The 24,278-nt window shown below is 45.4% G+C and overlaps 1 protein-coding gene across 3 annotated transcripts in view; it reads right to left on the bottom strand.

Annotated features, from left to right (window-relative positions):
* Positions 1–24,278, bottom strand: part of LOC135391892 (uncharacterized) — a 149,929-nt gene that overhangs the window by 29,630 nt on the left and 96,021 nt on the right. For all 3 annotated transcript variants that reach the window (XM_064622419.1, XM_064622421.1, XM_064622420.1), the window contains exon 2: positions 6,667–6,794. In XM_064622419.1, the coding sequence (XP_064478489.1) occupies positions 6,667–6,794 (128 nt within the window). The remainder of the gene's footprint in view (positions 1–6,666; positions 6,795–24,278) is intronic.

Genomic DNA, 24,278 nt, shown 5'->3' with positions numbered 1-24,278 from the left:
ACACTGGCATCCGGCCTGCGATACTTCCAAGAAGAAAAATTACCATCACGTCCGCACAACCCTTGAACCCAGCAATTAACAGAGAGCGGTCAACCTCTCTACAATCATTTTACGATCCAGACCCACATGATATCTCAAAGGCGCCAGTTCCTTGTTATAGATCACGCGCCACTCGATAAAAATAATCGCGTAAAATGTCAGAACCACCGCATAATGACTATACCACCAGTTCGGCGAAAAACGTTCATCAAATGATAAAAGACCGACAACTGTCCCTCAGAGATAGAGGCGGGACATCAATCACAAAGGTTTAATAACGATCACGCACAATATAAGGCGGCCACGAAAGAAAAAAAACCGAATGAATGAGTGGACAGCACATTTCACTTCGACATATGACGTACTTGAAAGGGTGATTTTTTTAGAACACACACACACAAAAAAAAAGTAACCGAAAAGCAATAAAAGCGCAAATGAATGATAAATTATCCGATGATCGTCTATGAATCGGTAAACTGCACAAACGTGCATTCGCGCCGCACGCGGTAGGGGGCTCTCTAATACGTCATTCGGCGTAACACGCCCAGTTTTGTTTAATGAAGCTCTGCTTCTGGCTTTGGTACCTTGTGCGCGGCATTGGTTGAGGGATATATCACGTGACGACCCAATATGGTGTTGCCAGAGTTTGTAAAGCAGAATGCTGTATGGAAGTGCAACGGCCACAAACACACACACACACACACACACACACACACACACAAATATATACACTATATATATTATGCGCGGATCGTAAGGTGCACGTAACGCTGTAAAAAGGCAAGAAGAAAATGTTTGTCATTCGGCTTCCGAAAGTAACAACATGTTATGTATAAATAAATATGGTGTGTATATCATGCAGAGTCCGAGGTAACTCGTTACAACTTACAAGTTCCTTTCATTCTTTTTTTTTTTTATAACTTTAACTTAATTCGGTACTTTTGCGCCGTGGTAACTTTCAGAGGAACTCGTTTCTTTTCCAGGTAACTTTGCCAAAGTAACTTAAGCTATGTTCCAAGTTACTTTTAATTCGCTTTCCACTCACGTCCACATATTTTCTTGCGGTTCGTTCTCCGGTTCGTTCATGGCATTTTTTGCCATAAAACGTGATATTCAATCAATGACAGTACTTTATTCAGGAAGTAAGAACCGCTGCCATTGAAATGAAGCTAAACGAGTATGCGCCCACAGGGACTAAGATAAAAAGCGTTCGAATTATTAGACATAAACGAAAACGATCTAAGCTTGTTGCACTCCTCCGCAGGCAACTCATGGTCCAAATCAACTGCTCTCGCACGCTGCACCTGTGTAGTGCTATTTTGTGTTCGAAGTAAATTGGAAGCAACTCGTTCGTTTTTTTTTCTTTTTGTCTTTTTTTAAGGAACTCCGTAACTGCAAGTTACATTTCAGGCTGAAGAACTTTGTTATTAACTTAGTTACATTTTTTCACACGGTAACTTAACTCGTAATGAGTTCTTTTTGACGGGTAACTTCTCGATCTATCTATACCGTGCTGAAACTTGTCGGCATGATTTTTCTTTATTTTTAAGGAACGAGCTTGCATATCTACAGCCTTCCGACCACCCCCGCCAGCGTTCTGCTGCCCCTTATCTCCGCAGACACACTGCTTCAGCCCACAGACGTTCAGTCTGCACGGCAGCTCCTACGCCTCGCACCAATATCCTCGTGATCAGGGACTCAATGGCCAACAACCTCCGTTTCCGCTAGGTGGTGCCACTGACCTTCCTCTTTCGGCGAAATAGGCAAAGGAAAGAACGGGTGCCAACGAAAGGGTAACCCCTTGTGCGTAAGCAGACGACTTGATTTACCTCTACCCAACCCACTCCATACTATAAAGGGGCTCACCCCTGTCTGCGGATCGACTCTTTATTTATAGCTCCGGCTCGCATTCACGGTGGAACACATATATGCATGCCGGTCTCCCACCTTGTATTTCACGCTGCAGATTATTTCCGACTGAATAGTATATATTTTTTTCTTCTTCTTCTTCTGCTTCTGCTTATCCGATCTACGATGAGATCTAGTCGTGCAAGAATGGGTGGAGATTTATAATGTCAATGAGCAAGCGTCTGGGGTCAAGAAGAGTGCTCCTTTCTCCGTGCGTTTTTTGTGCACCCGGTGGTTCGTTACAATGTAATGACGTTCTGCTGCAAATGCATGGTAAAGATTGTATGGATTATGAAAGGGCAGAAAACTAATGAGGGCTCATGTAATCATTATGACGGTAATTGCTCCAGAGTATGAATTGTTAGTGGCATGCCTAATGGATCGTATGGTGAGAGTTGAGAGGGCGTCCTTATCCGAATTCGAAATGCCCGGGTGTAATGGCCGCCAATTTGCGGTTTGCCTTTATTTTTTTTCTTTTTTCTTTTTTTTTTCAAGCTTCCAAGAACGTATCATGCCCTTGCCGTTAGGAATGGCGTATCGTGCACATGCGCAATATTAATTATTGTGAGCTGCTTCGTGCCTTTTGTTTTAAAGCCGTAGCTTCGTGGGGGCGAACTACCGCGGTGGTCCACCCGTCTCTTTATATGGCCACGTGACATGTCACGTTTCAACCCCACGTGATCGTCGCTACTGTGCTCAGTCGGCTTCCCCGTCTGTCCACTCTGCCCCACTCTGAATGCGCGGAGTACTTTTATCTTCTTCTTCGTCTTTTAACTGGATGTTTGCTGGAGCTATGTGGTGACTTCATATGTCGCCTGCAGCTCCATTTCGTGTATAGGCTGTATAGGTGATATCCACAGAAAAGTCTTTAGCATGTGTCACTCTTGAGTGAATGACACGTGACACTTTCGCTTTGGGTCTCATGTTTTTGAGTCCAGGTTTAGAAGCGGTCTGCAATGCCGCTTTCTTTAAGAAAAACGAAAAGGGCTTTCTCCGCTTTCTTTTGCAATTTTGAGCAGGACCATTTACCTAGCAGCTTACAAAAACTGAAGGGGCGCGAGTTGAGCTTGCTTAGGACAGCTTCCACCCTTTCTCTTTGCTGTTTGAAGACGGGGCATTGGATGATCACGTGGAGCGTATATTCCCGCGTCTTACATGTTGCGCATAGTGGCGATGCTGATCTCCTCATTCGGTAAAGAGTTGTCTGAGCGTAGAGTTGTCCCAGGCGAATTCTGTGGACGGCTGTTTGGATAGACCTCTGCTGATTTCTAGGGATGATACCATTTAGTTCCGGGTCGATGTGGGATAAGTAGTCGGACAGTCTGAGATTTCTTTTCCACTGGTGTACCGATCCTTGTGCTGTCGGCTGTCGGATATATGATTTGGCGTCAGCTTTTGTGAAAGGAATTCCACTGAGGGTTCTCTTGACGAGCGCTTCTCTAGCTGTTTCGTCCGCAGCCTCGTTCCCGTGTATTCCACAGTGGCAAGGAACCCACTGAAAGGCAACGCTGTGTCCTGCTTGGTTGATGTCGGTGACAATAGTAAGAATTTTGTATACGACGTATGTGTCACTCCCTATAGACTGATCATGTGGAGGGAGGACAAGGAGTCGCTGCAGATGATCCATTCTTTTTGGTGTAGATTTTCTGATATTGCGCAGGGCTTTGAAGATCCCATGCAATTCGGCCATAGTCGATGACGTGCCATGGGAGAGCCAGTATCCTTTCCTGACGTCTTCGACAACAAAAGCACTCGCAGATTTTGCCTGGGAGCAGGAACCATCCGTATATATCATTGTCTTGGCTGGAAACGTTTCTGCTAGATGTGTGAGGCCCAATGTTCGGAGCACTGATGAGTTTGTGTCAGCCTTCTTATTGATGCCTGGAAAGGTCACGTGTACTCTAGGCTCGTGCAAGAGCCAAGGAGGTCGGTCTTCCTTCATGGTGTGTATTCTTTTCTTTGGGAGACTTCTCAGTAGTTGCTTTAGGTTCCGTGCTGCACTGCTCTTGTGCCTACTTGCCACTTTTTTGATGAGCTCGTGATCGGAGTGCCGTGTGAGGAGTCGAATAAGATGTCTTTCTAGCTCTTGGCTCCTAAGTACGACCGCAGGAGGCTCCCGTGCTTCTGCGAGAACAAGAGACGTTCGGGTTGTTCTTGGCACTCCGAGGCAAATCCTGAGGCTCCTTCCTAGGATTGCATCCAGTTTTCTTTCCTGATGAGCCGTGATATTTTGTAGGTGTGGAATGCTATGTGCCAGTGATTGGCGTACCAGTGCCTGATGAAAGTTCATGATCATGCTCGTGTTGCCCCATCTTACACCGGCCATGATCTTCATAATGTTGATATAGGTTTTGGTCTTCTGCTGAAGTTTTCGAATCTCTTGTGTCCACGACAGGTTTAGGACGATTCCTAAGAGTCTCTGGCTGGATGTTCTCTTGATTGCTTCGCCCCTTACTGTTAAGCTGAAGTCCTTGACATTTTCCTGGTGAGGGCTATGAACACATTTTTTTCCGGGGAAAGGTCCATAGCGCTCTCTTCGAAGAATGTTGTGATTGTTTCCATGGCATATTCCAAAGTGTTCTTGATTCGCCTGACATCTCGTCCGCTGGCCCAGATACACACATCGTCCGCGTACACAGTGATCTTCACACCTTGGAGGAGTAGGGGTATCACTCCAGCCATGACGATATTGAAAAGGGTTGGGCTAAGTACTCCCCCTTGTGGTACTCCCTGGTTAACTGGCAGTCAGTTGGTTCTTCCGTCTGCTGTTATCATTCCCATGGTCCTATCTGTGAGGTAGTCAGAGATCCACTGGTAAGTTCGTCCGCCGACGCCACCATGCAGCAAACCTTGCCGAAGATGAGGGTAGCTCACCGTGTCAAAGGCCCGCCTTAAATCCAGGAAGACAGCCACCGTCATGTAAGTACGACAGGGCTTTACAGTGCTCAATATCAGAGATGAGGTCTATTACACAGTCAGTCGAGGAGCATGCCCTACGAAATCCAAGAAGTTGTTCGGGGGAAAAAATTTGCTTTTCTAAGAACCACTGCACTCTTTTCAGAATCCGTTCCATCACTTTCCCCATACAGCTGGTGAGGCTGATGGGACGATAGGAGCTGATGTCTGTAGTTGGCTTGCCAGGTTTGAGGACTAGGACCACTTGTGCTGTTTTCCAGTACTTGGGGAGCTGTCCAACTTGCCATATGGAGTTGTAGTGTGCTAGTAGGCTGTCCGTGGCTGTTGGGCCCAGGTTTGCCAGATGGTTATATATGATCCTGTCAGGTCCGGGGGCTGTCTTCTTGCTTGCGGCCTTGTGTATGCCTGTCGCAGCTCGGTGATAGTGAAGTCTGCATCCAGTTCTGGAGTCGCAGGGGGCGTTGTGATATTGATGAACACCCTGGCTGAGCGCGCGCTGATTGCCAATGCAGGGGACTCGTTGCTGCGTAGGGTGGTCTGGTAATTGAAGTCAAAAATCTTTCTGCCACGGTCTTCTCCGCTACGTTAGCTTTGACGGCTATGGCACGAAATGGAGATATCGGTGACGGCGGCGCCTTCAAGCCCTTGATTATGCACCATAACCTAGAGGGATGTACAGCGGGGTTCAGAGCACTACATATGTATCTGCCCATTTTTTTACTGCTAATGCCTTGAGATGTCTCCGGATCTTGTCTTTCAGGGTGCTGGCCTCTTTCCAGTGTGTTATGTCGTCCGATCTCCTATAGCGACGCTCTGCTCTTCTACGTTGAGCACGAGATGCTCGAATTCTGTATCAACCCTGCAATATGCAGTCTTACTGGATTGGTTTAAATTTTTGAGTATTCCCGCTGCAAAATCCGTCAGGCATCCGCAGTTTTGCAGAGACTTCGTGTTAAGGTGTCTGAAGACTTTCCAGTTGTTCAGCGTAACTGTCCTCTTTGGAGTTGGTTGATATGCTCTCGTTCATCTGTCACATAGATCGGCAAATGGTCACTGCCCTTTGTTTGTATCAATGTCTACCGTCCAGTGTAGCTGACTTGATATTCCATGGGTGCACACAGTCACATCAATGCAGCTACAGTACGTTGGGCCGCGAAGGTATATTGGAGAACCGTCGTTCAGGACACACAAAATCCATGCTCATAAAAAGGCTCTCCAGCTTACTAAGCCCTCTGCTGTCCATTGTTTTACTGCCCCACAGTGGGGAGGGCGCGTTCATGTCACCACAGATAACAGCGGGCGGTGGTAATGCCCCAAGTAGGGTCCTGAGTTTGACTGGGTCAATTGTCTTTTTGGGTGGAATGTACACGGCTACCACAGTGAGAATTCCTGATGACAGCTTCACTTTAACGGCCACATATTCCGTCGCATATGTGACTGAAGACTGTAAAAACACTGATGGGGATGTCCCAGCGTACGGCGATAAGAACACGGCTTTTAGAACCTGGAATCTGGCCCGGATAAATATAGTTTATGTAGTTTGCAATTCTAAATGATGTAGGGACTCTAGCCTCTACAAGAGCAAGCACTGGAATGGGATAATGATGAAGAAAGTTGCGAACGTCATCCAATGCCATTACTATCCAATGTATGTGTGTGTGTGTGTGTGTGTGTGTGTGTGTGTGCGAACGTCACTTATACTGTAGCTCGTACGTACGTTGTCCCGAACTATAGCACACTATCGCTCCGGATACGAACACACGAATGAAACTCTGAAAATGTCGGTGTTATGAAAGAGCTTGCCTTGTACGCAAAGCGTAGTTCCCATGCGTTCTTAGGTTCCACAGGGTCGTGAAATCCGCCAGGGCCTTCATTGGCCCGATGGCCCGGGGGCAGCATCCTGCCGCCGGGGCACTCCCTGCAGTACACCCCTGAAAATACAACCGAAAATTTCATGGTTAATACCCTGCGCCAAGTTGGCTGATGCGTACATTGTTAAAGTGCAGCTCCGCTGCTGTTCCGAAAGTATGAAGACTTTGTGATATTTAGAACCGTGGTCCCAACTTCATTCATAAACGCACATTGCTTTCCAAATTTCCATACCCCTTCGTGAGAAATTTGAGAAAAACTACCGGGCGGCGGTTCCACTTGTGACGTCATACTTGGAACTGCGCGGATTGGATAGCCACACCTAGCCAGCTCTGCCTGGCAACCAGTTTGTGTTTACACTCCGTCATGGCCGCTGTATCGTGCTGAAACAGCTGTCACGAGCTATCGGGGACCACCGCACCGTTTTATCATGTTTCTTATAAGGAATACTTCGTCTTCGAGCACGTTCTCGTTCTCAATAGCCTTGGTGGTGCTTTCTGCACGCGCAGCAAGTCCGCGCATAGTGCGTTGCCAAAGCTATTGAGAATGCGTAAGTGTACGTCACACGTTAGGTGTTAGGTCTTGTTGGTAGCGTGAAGCACAGTGCGGGCACAGAATGTCCGCTCACGACGGCCGTCGTTGCACAACGAGGCCATCCTGTAAAGCTTGTTAAAGAAGACCGGCAAAACTATCTTTGAGGCTATTAACGACAGCAATTATCGCGGAACACACCCAAAACATTCACCTTCGGCCATAGATCTCCTCCATCGCATCGACGATTTGGCGTTAGCCAAGCCACGAGCGCGGCTAAGCCAGGACGAAGCCGGGATTGGTCAGGGTTTGCCGACCACAGGATCGCCGTGCCAGGAAAATTTAAAAATTGTTTTCTTAAAAACTACAAACAAATGGGTGAAAAATTTTCACATGTATGCTCCCTGTGCGGAAACGAACGCACAGCCCAAGCATGGCTCCATTCTGTCACAGTCGAAAATCGGCGGAGCTGAGCTTTAAGCAGCGAGCAAATGCTATCGACAAGAAGAAACAAAATTAAGTAAAATCTCATCCTATGCACTTTGAATGGCGTGTCTCTGTCGATAGATCTTTTTTTTTTTTTGTCTATATGAGTTTCATTGTTCACATCACCACACATAGGCGGCGCTATCTACAACAACGGACTAATCTCCTGTGTGTTGAGCCATCTGGTGACAAGCACATGCAGCAGACAAAGAAGGAAAAACGTCATTACAGTGCAAAGTACCTCAAAATTGACCTTCAAGTACAGTACAAAGTACTACACATGTACTTAAAGTAAAGTACAAAGCCTTTAGCAAAGTACTTTGCAGTACTGATCAAGTACATTACAAATTTAGATCGTATCGCTGGACGTTTCAACACTTTGTAGTGATAAAAGGTGAGACTATTATGTTTCGACTGTTGTCTTTAGAATGCTTCTAGCAAGCCTTTTTGCCAAGTGATAGTTAGAAAACATGGATAGTTTACAGCTGGCTCATTAATATGAATCGAACAAAGTTATTTGGCGACCAAGTTTCGCGTTTGTAGTGCTAATTGCGTACTTGAAAGGAAAATACCGAAGAAAAGTACTTAAATTACAGTACCCATTACACAAATTGAAACGCACTTTAAGTAAAGCACAGGTATACTGTGAAATGTACTTAATGTTTACTGGGTACTTCAAGTACTTCCCATCCCTGCATTCAAAACACGCGGAATGAGATTTTGCATCATTACGATTAGCTTTTTATTTCATCATCACTTCTCCATCATTTATTGTTGTTGTTGTTTTGTTGCTACAAGATAGTAACTTTTGAAAAAGAAATACAATAAAACGTCAGACAATTGGGATACCGGTTTGTAAAGTTTTAGGCAGGATATACTATTTTTACGACGCGATCGAAATAAATGCTAAATTCGCCCCGTAGAGGGCAGTACACAAAACATTGCATTGCATCACACCTACCACGATCGGCGATATGACTGTAAAGCCATTCATTACGTTGCAGTTCAGGGTCTCCTTTCACCCCTTTCCCCGTCATTGTGTCTTGTTGGCTCATTAGGTTAGTCATTATCGTTTTTCATTCCGTCACAATTGCAGCCTTTCGACATAACCACTTTGCCATTTGTAATGCCTGTGTGACCGTGTCGATCAGTATAAGATTATGTCCACTAAGTAGGCTACTTTGTACCTCCTTTATTGAGTCGAGAAGAACTACAACAACCAGTTTGTCTTTGAGTATAGTGTCTGACGTGTTTAATAATTCTCCGGGCGTGTTAACATTTGTACAACTGAAGCACCTCGCTCTACCTGCGGCATCCAGGGCACCGTTGTTGATAATATACTACATAGTTAAGAATTGTGAAATAGTTTTTTTTTCTTTATGGTAGTTCTTGTCACCGGTGCGTCTCAGAGTAGTAAGCAGAACGCCTTGTCTAATAACAGCACAACATAGTAGTCTAATGACGGCAGTTCGATGCAGAAGAAGTGCCGACATATTGGCAGAAGTCTTATGCGCTCTGGAGAAGCAAAACTGCATAGGATAGACAATGTCACCGTCGGCGCCATCTGCATGCTGTTCACAGCACTCTCCCTAGGTGGCGCAATGTAAGAAACCTAGGGTGCGAGTAGTACAGGGAGATAGTATTCACGGCGCTCCAATGAAGCCGAAACATTATTACATTTTTTTCAATGCAATCAACAGTTTTACGGCTCCGATGAGTCAACTTGCATATTTTGTGAATCGCCCAGCCCATTACCATCCAATGTATGTGTGTGTGTGTGTGTGCATATTTTGTCATCAAATGGCATACATATATATGTGCAATGTTTCAGCCCGTTACACTGGGCAGAGACATGACGCAGTCTTCAATTATCTTTCAACCGACTCGTGCCGCGAGAACTGTGCTCTTGCGACGAACGCGTAAAAGTGTTTTACTCAAAACCGCATCATTCGCCGCATTTTTCATTATATCGTCCTCATAGCAACCTGGAATCCCACTCTCACTACACGAGTCTTATCCCCGGGTAATTTACGTAGTAGTCACCATGGAAGAGGTGTTCTGGAACACCTCCAATAGCTTGATTTGAAGGTAACCTCAAAACCTTACAAGAAAAAGGAGGCTACTAAACCTAAAGTTCGCGATTGCTTGACCAAATTCACGGATCAGTGCGTTTCTTCGGAAGCAGGCGTGAAAACGACCAGTGAAGCGGTGAGTACGTTTCTGTGCCGAACTCATATGCCGACCTCGCCCGTGATACCAGTGGCACAATGCCAGCTTAACGCACTCAAGAATCCGACTGTTGATTGACGTTGTGTGCACACGTTACAATACTACATCATTTTTTGCTCTCGATCAAATAAAACGATCATTTTATAGGTGAAGTTCACGCATCAGTTGCAGCGTCTATGGTACGGGATATCGGCGCGAAGATATAGTCCGCCTCGTGACTGGTTTAGTGTAGGTTAGATTGAAGGTTGCTTCGAGCTTGAACGACAGCAGCACGCGAAGGCAAGCTGAATTTGACGATGTGCTTCAAGAGAGAAATGGAGCAGTAAAGTTGGTACCAGGAAGGTTGTGCTGTCACCAGGAAGATCGTGTTGAAGGTGAGTAGTTTCTCAGGCGATTGCCAAAAGCCGCGAGACTTTTACTTTTACTCGGAAAAGAGTGTCGGAAGTATACCATCGTTAGTAGTCTCTTTTGGGTTTCAGGTGGAGAGACGGTGCAATTGTTACTCCTTTTGAGGAGCAAATGGTACGAGTGCTGAGCGTAGGCACTTGCGGAGGCTTTCGGACAACTGTACAAGTAAACTGCTATAAACTTTGTGCAGCAAATTCTGCGTCAAGTACTTCACCTCCAACGAGTCCTCCACTTTTTGTATTCCGTGTACGACAACAATGCGAAAGCACATCGTACAGACTGCTTACATAGTCTCCGCACAAAGACATAGCGCGAACTGTACGCGAGAAAGCTACTCGTGCGGCCGGTCTAACCTTGGCCGGTCAGCTCGAAGGGGGGAAGACAGGCTCGTATCCATCTTGATCAAAGCGTGCGTTCTTTTTGCTTCCGAGAGATTCGCGGAGGTAACGCCCCGGGCGACAGGGAGCTGGCACTAGAATTATGCAAAACATATAAGCTCCCTTTCAATCATCATTCTACGAAGCGGCTCCATGTGAAGTCGTTCAACTGTGGCCTTGCAGGTCTGAAGCAGGTGAAGAACGCGCTCCGTTCTAATGTCACATTCTTGACTCGGCGAAAATGTGCAGTGGCCTCGTTGTCGCAGGCGTGTCGCTCTGTGGGGGTCTCGACAGAGAGACTTCAGACGACGTCCTGACTCGTCCACAACGCGAACTTGGGCCATGCTGCTTGTCGTTGAACGTTGGGTGTCACGGTTGTAGGACTAGTGTTTCGAAGCGGGAGAAAGTGTTAAGTGCGGCTTTTTATTGCTTGTTTTTAGGTGCGGACTATTTTGTGTTCTATACCTAAGAGCGACAGGAAATGTAGTGCGTCATTCCTAGCAAGATTACTCCGCCGGAGAAATTATACTGTAGCGCCAGAGAAAGTATACTGTAGCGCCACCAGGTGCCGCGTTTCGGTAACGGCGCACTACTTATTGTCGCGGCGTAGAGTCGTGCTGCAGCCAATAAGAACAAGCGCGCAGGGCGGGACTCGAAACGTGCAGATCTTAAGATTGAACATGACAATAGAAACCCTTAGTTCTAAACAATGGCGCATGATTCAAGGGCGACTATACGTGACGTGTCCGCTTACTGCTACCAAGGTAGCGGGTTCGAACCCGGTCGAGGATGCCAGCAACTTCGTGATTGCCCTTAGTTGCCTAGGCACGCCGTCTTCGCCTTGTGCTATGCTGTGGGCTGAGATTTCACTGCACGTTAAAGAACTCGAGGTAGTCGAAGTAGTCCGTAGTCCTATCCCTGCGTCACATGCAACATGTCGCCGCACATGTACGCGTGCACGTACACACTGGCTCTCCTCACGTGCAAATTCGTTGTAAATTCGTTCAAAATCATCTGCAGACCGGCCACTGATTGTAATATTGTCTCGGAACCTAAAACTTCGAAGATGATTGTCTTATATTGTGTTATATATAGTTATATTGTGTTATATATAGATTGTGTTATATAAATTATTGTGTATAGGTATATTATGAAAAGGCGAGATCGCTCTCCTATTATTACATCCACTGAGAAAACACACGATTCCACTGTTTGAATACTTGAAGCGAAATGGAATAAGCGGTAATGGAGTAGTATTAATCTGTACCAGTTGCAACACGTATTGTCTAACGGATATGCACGATAGCGGACGAATAATAACACGACTTGCTCGACGCCAAGTAGTGAACTTGACACAAATATAAAGTGGCCCATTACGGATCACCTCGATCCATATTAAATTTCCTCACGAACACGATTTTCCATCAACTACGATATCACGATATCACCGCAATCATAACCAGCAAAAAACCTTGCTAGTTCAGTCTAACAGCGTCAGGCCATTGTTCTGCAGTGCAACAACGTTGAGAGTTACCAGGCGAACGTGATTCGGGAGACCTACGGTCGAACACAACGGACACACTTGAGGCAGGGTAAAATGAGCGGACTATTGAACATATCTGGCAACAATGGGCAAGTTCGCAGACGACGACAGAAACTGAATCGGAGACCTGTGTTTCAAACCTATAGGAGCGCGCTATAAGTTACACAAATCTTGCCCCGAAAAGGCAATAAAAAACACGTGGTCGCGTTTTGTTTGAATTTGTGGACGCGACGAGTTGTTTTGGTTGGTGTCTAGGTCTTGGTTTTATTGAGAGAAAGCCGGTTCTCCGAAACAGGGATCGAGTCACGCGAGGGTTCTATAACGTCTGCTTTTTGATCGTTTTAGGAAAGTGACTTTAGTGAGTTTCAGTGAAAGCGACTGCATGATACGTGGTATGACGTGTCTGTCTCGTTACACGGGTTACAAGATTAGAAGATTTCTCGTTACGTTAGAGTTCTCGTTACAAGACTTTCGCATTACGTCGACGGAGATTTTGAAAACGCCCTTCGGAGTGCCTGTTAATTGACGGTGTGTTTTTCTTTAATATCTTCATAAAAGCTGCGCGTCCATTGAACAATTTCAAAGCTCCTAACCTCTCTTTTTGTGCGCATTGAATGCAGTGCATAATCAACTTAACGAAATAATGAAGACACAAAATGCACTCAGAAATTTTCTGCTTGTGGACTTCTGACAACTAACCATTTCAGCGCTTTTCTCACTTATTCTTACAACAGGACAGTTCGTATTGAAAGCTTCACGTTACACTCAAAAAGGAGTAAAGTTACACTTCAAGCCGCAACGAGTTACCCTCACCCTCATACGTCACAGCTAAGGGAAAAACCTTTAGAGAAGCTCAAACCAGATCGCTGTTCGGCCCGACCGTGAAAATAAACACTTAGCATACGAGCGGTACTGCGACTTTCATCTTGCAACGAACGTAGCGGTGAGAAGCGATTATACCTTTCTGTATTGTCCGCCATGAGAACCAGGCAAATGGACCGTCGTCAAACAGAAGGCAAGAGAGGGAGGGTACCTTTTTTGTGAACGCGTTGGCTTTCTCGCCTGGCGTAATTGACTTAACGCTGTAATTGTTGGAGAGGGAAAGACAGAAGCCTTTGTATAGCGCATGGCTTTTTGCATATGCACCGTTCATTCTGAGGGCGCCGCCTACCATCAGGTTCTGTTTTCTCCTGCTGTACAAAGCATATGTCGTCTGCATCGTTGCTGAAGACTAGATTCTAGTGAAGACGAGGGGTGTTTTGCTGTACCCAGTAAATTTCATTTACACCTGGCTGGTGAAAATGCCTTGTCCTGTGGCATCCATATTTCTTTCTTTCTTTTTTTTTTTTTTCGTGTATGTTTTAAGTCAATTTCCGAAACACCCTTCTAAATGGTGTGTTCCGCATAAAGTACCATTTCGAATGGCACGTTACACACCAAACTCCATTTTAAGAATGAAAAGAAAAAAGAAAAAAAAACAGCGCAAACTGGACAAACAGAGGAGATCGGTACACACAGGGCGCTTTTGAGCGCGCACAGGGACTTTTAAATCATGCTGATACGTAATTTTAACTACAATATAATTTTGTTATTTAATTTTAACGCTTAATTTAATCACATAAAGCGGCGTTCAGAAAAAAAAAGAAAGAAAAGAGCAGATGTACCATCCTGCAGCGAACAACATGTTCCATACACAAAAAAACAACGACATTCATGTCAAGCCATAAGAGCACCGGACAAATTGCGACAACTGGGAAAATCATTACACAGTTGCGTTATTGCCTTCTATCAAGCTGAACAACATTCCCGACCTCCAAATTGGCAATACTTAATCCTAACACGACCCCGAATTAATCCTCCACCATTCCCCCTCCCCCCCTCTTTAGATGACGCTGCTTAATTTCGTAACGTCTACGAAACGGATTACCGACACCGAAAATAACCCCCCCCCCCCCCCCAACCCCGGACCAAACGGTCAACGGGTAGTTCACTCAGCGCTGTCGCAGCGTAAGAATGCACGACCCGATACCGGTCGCGGTTTCAAGTCACGTTCGCTACGTCAAGTCACGCTCAAGTCACGAGCACGCTCGCTAAGCTGGATGATCGACCTCTCTCTTTCGTGAAGATCATTGGAGCCTGGCAAAATGAATCGCATCAGACGACCGCATTAACAGCATTCTGCAACTATTTAAAAGACTCCCGTATTATCACCCGTTACTAACCCTTATGTAAATCAAATCACAACAGCACCGGGATGTACCTCACATCCCATGTCATGTATATATTTATTGTGTGTATGCGTGTGTCGTCGCATGTGTTTTCTGTTCTGTGTGTATATTTTATTCATGCGTTATTGAAACGCTTTCAAGAAATGGAGCAGCAGACCCCTCAAGGGTGTCACTCAGTTCCAATGTTTGTAAATAAACAGGTATTATCTCTCTCTCTCAAGTCACGTAAGTCTAGAAAGTTGCGTTAACAAAACAGACAGTGCCGCCCGGAGCTTTAAAGAAGAAAAAAAAAAAGAAGAAGGGAAGAGCCAACTTTTGATAGAAGATACCTTTAATGGGAAGGTCTGACAACGCATTAGCGACGGAGGGACAAGCGCAACGCGCGAAATAAGAGAGATAAGCTCGTTAATCGTGATTGGTTGAGTGCTGTGGGGAAATAGTATGAGGAAGCGACGTTTCACCACCGTTTTTTCTTTCGTATTTTACTCTTTTTTTTTCTCTCTCTGCTGTTCCGTTTTTATGGAAGGTCGCGTATATAGTGTTTCCTGTTTCCTAGAAATGTTTTGCGAAGTCTCGAGGTCGTATTTACACTTGCACCGACCATCCTAAATGAGCAACAATGCAGTCGTCTTCCGATCAAAACCCACGGCTACATTATAAACTTTACAGGCTTAGCTGAGAGTATAGAGCAATGACTCTTACACGTGTAGTGATTGTCCTAATAATAACAACGGGGAGTAGATTATCATGTGTGAATCCTCTTCGTTAAAGCTTCGCATACAGAGTACCTATATACAAGCCGGTTCTATATACCAGGCGCCCCTGCGCGTCCGGTCGACGGAAATCACGACAACGCTATAAACCCTATACACATACAGCCCTTTACTTGTGTACACAGGCCCCGTGATACATATGTAGACCAACGACTCGTGCACGTCGAAAGTATATAGTCCGCGATTTCCTTTTGTCAACGCACTTCATTTAGGCATCGCGTACGTACAAAGCAGGTTACATGGTGTATTTATATTGGGTGCCGTACGCGACCGGCATGGGAAGCAGTCTTCTAGGCGTGACTATGCTTCCTCGAGACGGTTGTGCCGTTATTCTTCGCACGTCCTATATCGTGCACGATTAGGCCTCCATATGACGGGGTGGAGATGTGTGAAAATACGTGCAGGAACGCGCAAGGACGCGACATTGTGAGGCTTTGATTGAAGGTTCGTGCGCCATGTTGCATGAAGGCAACGGTTTGTTGATAACACGACTGGGTTACGCGTGCAAAGTGTGATGCAGTTTTGTCGAGTCAGTGTTGGGAGTCTGGCGATGTTCTTCGGGAGTTCGGCGATCTTCTATTGGTCTTACTGTGGACTCGCAGAGAGCTGTCTATATAGCGATGTAAAGCAACACATTATGAACAATTAGCGTTATCATGAGCTTGCTCGCAGTAGACGACTCAGAAGTCTTACAGACAACGTCCATACTTGGTCGAATTTCCTTTCCTGTCATTTTTCTTTACTTCACTGGATATTTAATTGAACTGGAGTAGCCCACTCTCTTCGTGTTATTTTTATTTTTTTCCTCCACCAAACCGAACCAACCTTTCTGCGCGTGCTGGAGCCAAATGCTGTAAGTCAGGACAGACACGAATTCGCTTCTTCAGACTTTTAACTTGGAACATACACTTCTTGGATTACTTTGCCTATGATTTTCCAATAAAGTCACTGTTCTCTTGCAGAATAGTCAGTTTCGAAACAGCAAGCTGCTGAAGTGCATAAACGCTAGTTGCTGTAGTATACTAGCAAATTGCACATACCCTAAAGCAAGTTGCTACAGCATACTATTAATTGCACTTACTTACTAACAAGCTGCTCAAAATACCCGCAAGGCTCCTAGGACGACTACACTTCACCCATAGCACTTGCCAGTACCAGTAGTAGTATAGCACCCGCAGTAGCACATCACCCATTGCGCCATTGCTTTAAATTCATAAGTAAGTGCTTAAATTTAAAGTTATTTTTCATTCTTTATTTATTTTTATTTATTTTTAAGGTAGGTAATTAACTTTTAAAGTAAGTGGCGCTTTAAATGGTTCCTGCACATTTCGCCGAGTATTTCTTTTTATTTTATTTTATTTTATTTTAAGGTGCATCTCGGCATTTCTACTGCTTTGGTCGCGTACTGTGTACTACAGCATTGACGAACAAAATAAGATAGACATATTCGGCTGGCCTGCGCGCTACTGGCGACCAATGCCCTTAAGGTCTCCAGCGCGCGTTTGTCTTCATGGGCCCCTTAACTCTGCCAATCATGACGTGTGACAAAATTTAACCTGCAGTTATACAATTCACGTATATTTGTGTCTATATAAGAATTATTACATACTCCCGATGCGTTCCGGTAAATCCTGACCGACTTCGTCCACGCATCTGAACCCCTCATGCCATGCCATGCCACTGGAGGGCGTCAACGTCACAGAGTTCATCTACCCCTTTCGATCCACGCGCTGACACTCCATGCACCCCGCCAGCGCCTTTCCGTCTTTCTTCTTCTTTTTTCCCAAATTCGCGTTCACTAGGCAACGGCTGCGATTCCACGTCCTTCTCAAATAGGCTTACCGTGTCCGCCGTGGGACGGAAAGCGCCGCCAACACAAACTACGCGCTAGTAAAAGCGAAAGTACAACTTTGAAAGGACGGTTTCTGTGGACGCCTATGCAGTGGTTGGTCTCACGCTGAGACGATTTGGATGAATGGCTGCCTACTCATTATATTATGCCAATTTGGTGACTCTGTTTCTGATACGTGGGAGAGGTTTATAGCTGGAGGGTACTGCAATTTAAACGACCCCAGACTTCTAGGCCCCCTACAACGCAAGTGCCGTTTACCCAATTCCAGGACTGCGTAAAAAAAAAAAAAAACGTTAAACCCGGCGTGAATATACGAAGCGAATAGTTGAGCATGGAACCGAACACATATGCGGTGCATAGTAGACGGATATATAGCATATACGGATATGTACATGTATGACTATGTATACGAGTACGCTTATACAGCATATACGAGGGTGGACCCAAAAGAAACCGGAATTATTTTCTAAAAAATTGTGTTTTTATTGTTGCATGCTCCAACTTCAAACACCTTCAAAGTGATCTCCCTTTGATGCAATGCACCTGTCCAGACGTCTTTTCCACTGCTCAAAACAGTTTTGGAACTCGTCGACGTTGATGCTTTTTAGTGCTTGTGCCGTTTTCTGTTTCACTTCTTCGACATCGGCAAAATGTTTCCCTTTGAAGACTTTCTTCATCCAGAGGAACAGAAAAAGGTCACAGGGGGCGAGATCAGATGAGTAAGCTGGGTCGTGCACAGGGGTCATTCCATTTTTGGTCAAAAACTGCTGAACACTCAGCGTGGTGTGGGCAGGTGCGTTGTCATGGTGAAAGAACCAGTCACCTGAATGCCACAGCTGGGGACGTTTCTTCCGTAGATCTTGGCGCAACCTTCTTAAAACTTCTAAATAAGAGCTTTGGTTGACCGTTTCACCCGGCGGAACAAATTCCAAGTGCAGAAGCCCCTCACATCAAAGAAACAGATCACCATTGTCCTGACGTGCGACTTCACTGGTCGTGCTTTCTTGGGACGTGGTGAACTGGCTGTTTTCCATTGACTAGAATGCTGTTTCGTTTCGGGTTCGTAACTGTAGCACCAAGATTCGTCTCCTGTTATGATTTTAGAAAGAAAGTCGGAGTCCGTCTCCAACTGGTCCTCTAACGCACGGCACGCAGCCATGTTCAGCTCTCTCTGTTCGGACGTGAGCAGTCGAGGCCAAATTTCGCTGCAGCTCGTTTCACGTGCAAATCGTTCGATAAAATTAGCTGACATGAGCTCTACAACATCCCTGCCAACTCCACAAGCTCATCAATGGTGCGACTGCGGTCTTGCAAGAGGGCTTGACGAATTCTGTCGACATTTAATTCAGTGTGGCTGGTCGAAGTCCGTCTGGAACGAGGTTGATCGTCAATCGACATTTCGCTTCGTTTAAATCGAGAAATCAATTCCTACACTTGTGTTTTGCTCAAAGCAGCCTCCTTGTAAGCCGTGTTTCGCATAACTGCCGTTTCTGATGCGTTTTTGCCCAATAGGAAACAAAATTTCACTGCCGCACGTTGTTCGTGCAAATCAGCCATCGCGAAATAGGCAAACGCATTGAAGGGGTCTAACAATAGAATTCACTGCAGCCGAACGCAGCGTTGCACAACAACGCCATCTTGTGCACTGATGCAAAACAGTTCGTAAAACTCTCACCTAGTGGTGGAAGCCTGTATTACATGGGATCCGCCCTCACGAGGACAATTCCGGTTTCTTTTGGGTCCCCCCTCGTATATGATATGTGCATACGGACATCCGCGTGAAGCGGCATATAATAACTTCGTTTTATTCCCTCCCTTCTGGTGCACTTTGAAGCTGTACTATATGGGTGCAGGTTCAGGACAATACTGTATAAGTAGTCATTTTCGCGAGGACATATTTTTCGCGAAATTCGCGAACGCCCTTTTATCGCGAATTTAAAGTCCCGCGAAATATTCGAACCAATGACAGAAAAATACGTGAAAGAACTATGTAAGAAATTTGACCCAGGGCGCTGAGGCAACTTATGTACACGGAGTTTCTTACGCTCTAACGCTGCATTGCCTCGCAAAGTGTTCAGTTCGCCGCTGCAACTGGAGACTGTAGTCCCGGCTTCACTTACGAATCCCGCGCGGATGTAAGCCTCCCGTGATTCCGGTTCCTTGTAAGCCTGGATCATCCAAAAAGCGCGTATGCACTCTGTCACGCGTATAGACCTTTGGAAAAGTTGTCGCATCACTACCAAGTGCCAATCGCACTTGTTCGATGCGATGACAGGAATGACGGGAGACAGGGCAATTGGGCAATGGCACAGATACGAGCCGAGTAGGACCCCCTAATCGCATCCCTTGCAGTCAGAAGTGCTCAAAAGCAAGACAACTTGAACGAGTTACCCAGTTGTGATACCTCTTATTAGCTTCTTCCAAGAAGTTCAAGGTGAATGGCCCCTAAGATGCAGGGTGGACGCAGCGCGGTACCGCGAATAATTGCCTGATCCTGGCTTCTCACAAATTCGCGAATTATTGAGCCCGCGAATTGAAGCACTTATACAGTATTCGAATATACAAATCATCCGCCTCAGTGTTCCAGAGTCGCCAATATGCGCACAGCTCTACCAAATTCCGCGGCAGGTTCATTGCATTTTCACAGACCGGCTTGATAAGAACAGTGTGAGTCGCCGTCCGCGGTAAAGGCGTTTTTCCGAACTCTTACTGCGTCCTCAGTGACAGAGTATAGATCCCCATTTTTGCTTTCATCTAAGGCAGGCGGTATATTTCACGTGCCAATGTTACAAGTTTATGTGATGCTGAAATGTGTGATGCCTGGACCACGACCTACTAGCAACCATGTCATAATCGGCAAAACCAATGAGGAGCCCGTCCGCACCATACGCTAGGGGCGCAACTCATCGGCCCGCGAGATCCGCAACATTATTGGACGAGGGAAATTTGAATTTTGAACGCGCAGTAGCGGACGCGCGATTACCGTAGCAGACGACAGCAACAGCTCCTATGAAAACGTGTAAAATGATGATGATAGTCAACTTTAGAAAGAAGCATCTCTCGTGGGACATCCACCGCTTCTACAAAAATACTAAGGTAAACTAAATTACAGAGTACTGTAGAAATTAAGGAAGCAGTAACCGGGCCGATGAGCAGCGTCACCGCTAGCCTCTAACTGCGGCGCTGTGAGGAGTTCGTATGACATGGTAGCTATAATCTAGTAGGTCGTGGCCTGGACACACTGTCCCTTCTCGCGTGTTTCCTCAAACAGGGCTCAGCATGAAGCTACTACTTCTTACCAGTGCATATACTTAGTCACGCGACCTCTAAAGCCCACTTAGTACAGGGTTGTTGTCCCAAGGACTTTAAAAATCACGCTGCACCTTGATGCGGGCAAAGTTAGTATGTCCCGTAAGCTACGAACAACAGAGGAGAAAATAGAGACGATGAGTGCTCAATTTCCTTTTCTGAAAAGAGCGAAGACGATTCCAAAAACACTGTCAACGCCGCAGCTATTTATGTACACCTGAACGCGTACACAATGGGTCGTTACGCCATCGCCGGACGTGGCAGTCACGGATGCATTCTACAATGTCTCACGCGACTGCTAAACACTAGCGACATCTTTCCGAGAATACACAGCGTGTATGTGCCGCGCCTGAAATGATCTGGGGACAAAAGCGGCTGCAAGTCTCGCGCAACATTACGAAATAGGATGTCGGTTACGGCGATTACCTTCCGCGCGTTCTGGTTATGCGGTCATTGTCTTCTGCTACCCAGAGTTTCACGATCACAGACGACACTTTTGTGCAGCTTGATGAGGGCCGGCTGAAAAACGAGCTCGGATTATTTTGTTTCAGTTCATAAAGGGTTTCAAATAAGTATTCGTACGTGCCGTTTTGGTGTTGTGAAAGTCGACATACGAGAATTTTTTGAATTTTTGCAGTGGAATTTTTGGTCACCGAACGGGATAATTTAACCGTCCATGGAGGCAGAAAAAGAAATGATAAAAGGCGCGCGCGCAGGGGATTAGAAAATGGCGCGAAGCAGGAATACAAGCGGAAAGAAGCCGCTTTAGTCCTGACACCTCGACGCAACTGTAGCTTTGAACGTACAGGTGTACAGGCATGCACAGATGGCGACGGAGGTGGGGGAGGGGGTACTACGTCTCGTAGTCTGTCTTGAAGTGTATACCGCGTCCATTCGGCCGCGTCGCTTGTAATTTCAATCAACCGTAATCAATTCAATCAATCAATAAGCTTTAATCAACTGAGTATACGCCCACATGGTGTGCCTAATCGGCGATGCGTTAGGACTGCAGAAGACACCGATAACTAGACCGGATATTGCTCAAGGATTCACAAGTTTAAAATTGCTAAAATAAACGTCCACATGAACAACAAACACACCATAAAGTACGGTCAGTTCGATTTTGAATCTTTACTGTCGCTTTCTGTTGCCAGGGCGCGTATAGAGCATACCAACAACAACAAAAAGAAAACACGCTGATGTTCCTAAAAACTCAAACCCTCTATTAATAGTGTACATGCTGTCTGTGCCCATTTCGTTTGTCCTCAGAAGGAACACACGAAGCTTCATATAAAACAATGCGCTCGTTTCAAAGAACAAACATCAACGTAAAAATAAAAATGAGTACCAAAACAGGCTTTGACTGTGCCTTAATCACGATGGTAGATCTTTCTCGTGTTGCAATTTAGATCGGTACAAAACTCTCTCATCTCTCCCTTTCGTTCATCTTTTTTTTTTTTTCTCGTATCGTTTTGCTCGCAATCTTAACGGGCCATAAAAATATGACAGGACCTGCTCCGCACATATTACCGACCTCAAAGCTCGTTTGTTAAAGGGGATTTGTCCGGGCCCCCAAATCGCACGAACCTTACGTCATGCTATAACGCGCTCAAGCCAAGAATGGCGAATCACGGTTACGTTCTTTATGAAGAAGACTTTATATAGATTGCAAAACCTGCGAAGAACAAGACCAGAGTAACGAGAAGCTTTCTCCTTCGGGATCATCGCTCAAAATCGTAGTCGCTTCTCACGACGATTTTCGATGAAAAATGGTGTAGAAGAAGAAAAAGAGGCTCTTTATAAGCGCTATATATAGTTTGCAGTGGCTTTCGTCTTGTTTCGGGTATGTTTTCATGTTCGTGTAACTTATCTCCATTAAAGGCACACCATCTATAGTTCCCCCTGCCAAACATAGAATTAATATGGAGCTTAAGCCTCGTCAAAGGCTCGATTCTAGGCTGGAGAAAAATATGTAGGGATTAGCCTCGGTAATGGAGGCTGACTACAAATCAATTCACTACTATCACTACTAAAACAATTAAACAACGCATCATTGCTATAGTCAGTTATGATAAAACATTAACTCAACAAAACAATTAAACGATTTCACGAAGCATTAAAAGTCTCTCAAAAAATTTTCTCCAAACTCCAAATGGTACTTCGTATTTTCATGTGTGTGTTTTTTTTTATATTTTTGCAAATTGTGAAACTGTGCGAAATGCCTAATTTTAGAGAAGGGCCGCTATTATCTCTGACATTTTTTTTCTTTTTTCGCTTTTAAGTACTGGAGTGAAGAACGATCTTATAATTATTACATATTAACTATAAATACGGCTAAAAAAAAAAGAAAGAGGAGCACGATCAATGACGAAGCCTTGTTTCTTTCTTTCGTAGTTTTTTTTTTAGTTCTTTCATTTTTTGCGTTTCGTGATTAGGCCATTTTGGCACGAACCCTCTATTGCGAGAGAATGCACAACATGGAACAGAACCATTTTTTTCGAGAGGGGTGGGGTGGGGGGGCCCACATTTGGGGGCGACTGCGTTTGTTTTAAGGGGGCGGGGAAGGGCAGTCAGCGGAACGCTCGGCAGCAATTAATTAGCGCTCGGTATCTTTAAATTAATTGAGCGAATCCTTTGTCCTCTCTCCCAAAATTCGCCTCCCCCCTCTCCCTTTCTCTCTATCACGTGCGCAAATAAGGATGTTTCGTAACGTTCAGGTCGTTACACGAGTCCGACCTGCACGTAAAATGTATTGAAAAACGGATGTTGATAATTCGTGGGATAATCTGTTACCCTTACATCGCAGGTACAATACGATCATGGGCGATAACCGGGTGGTCATCGGCCCCCGGGATTCATTCTTGCCCAAGGGAAGGTTCTCGGATGGGGGTGAGGATTCGAGCGGTCTGAACGGTAATCCTGCACTCTAAGGGAAAAAAAAAAGGAATAAAATGCGGAGTAATTTCAGCTTCTATGTAGTCCCCTAGACTACAATTACTCCCAATTTCAGTCCCCTAACCCCGACATTTACTCCTCAGGATTGCAAATTGCCACTGAACTTCGCAAATGGTCTCCCGAATGCAACAGTCTATATAGATATGTGCCGTTAGTCAGTTTGATGTCATAAGGCTGTATAACTTAGCCGACTTAGAAATTTTCCACCCACACCCAGAGCAAGAAACAGTTCTTCTTTCTTCGCAGATTGTGCCCCATGTATGTCGCAAGATTTCATATCACTCGATATATCACGTTTGACGGTTTGATTCAAAGGACTTTCATGCATAGACAGGAATTATGTACCCGGGGCTCTTAGAACAGAGCGTGGAATGTAGTCTCCACTCTATGACGTTTATTTACTCCCGTGCATTTAATCCCAAAAGGGACTATTTTTTGTGGCAACGCAATTAGTCCCTAAAGGAAGTAAAAGTACTCCTTTTTTTCTTAGAGTGTGAGGGTTCTCGCCCACCATATTTTAACGTACTTCATGGAAGATGTGTTGTCATACAAAATGGCATAGAGGCAGGCAAGCTGGTGAACGACATCAGCTGAAGCCTGAGCTTGTAGGCGGACACGGGGGAACAAAAAGAGCTTCGTGGTGTTTGTCTTTTGTCGCTCTGTGTTGACCATTGTTCAGGCATCATCTTCAGTGGATGATGCCTGAGCCTGAGCTTGATGCCTGAACCTGAGAGTGGATGGGGCGTCCAAGTACTATGAACTAGGACTGACGGAGTAGTGGAGGAGATGAGCCATGTTATCGTGTGCCACTCAACGGTATTACAAGGATAACCGGCGGAAGAGTACGAAAGAGTG

The sequence above is a fragment of the Ornithodoros turicata genome, chromosome 4 (genome assembly GCF_037126465.1).
Source record: "Ornithodoros turicata isolate Travis chromosome 4, ASM3712646v1, whole genome shotgun sequence".
Taxonomy (NCBI): Eukaryota; Metazoa; Arthropoda; class Arachnida; order Ixodida; family Argasidae; genus Ornithodoros; species Ornithodoros turicata.
The sequence above is the reverse complement of the archived record's forward strand: the minus strand, read 5'-3'. Positions and strand labels throughout refer to the sequence as shown.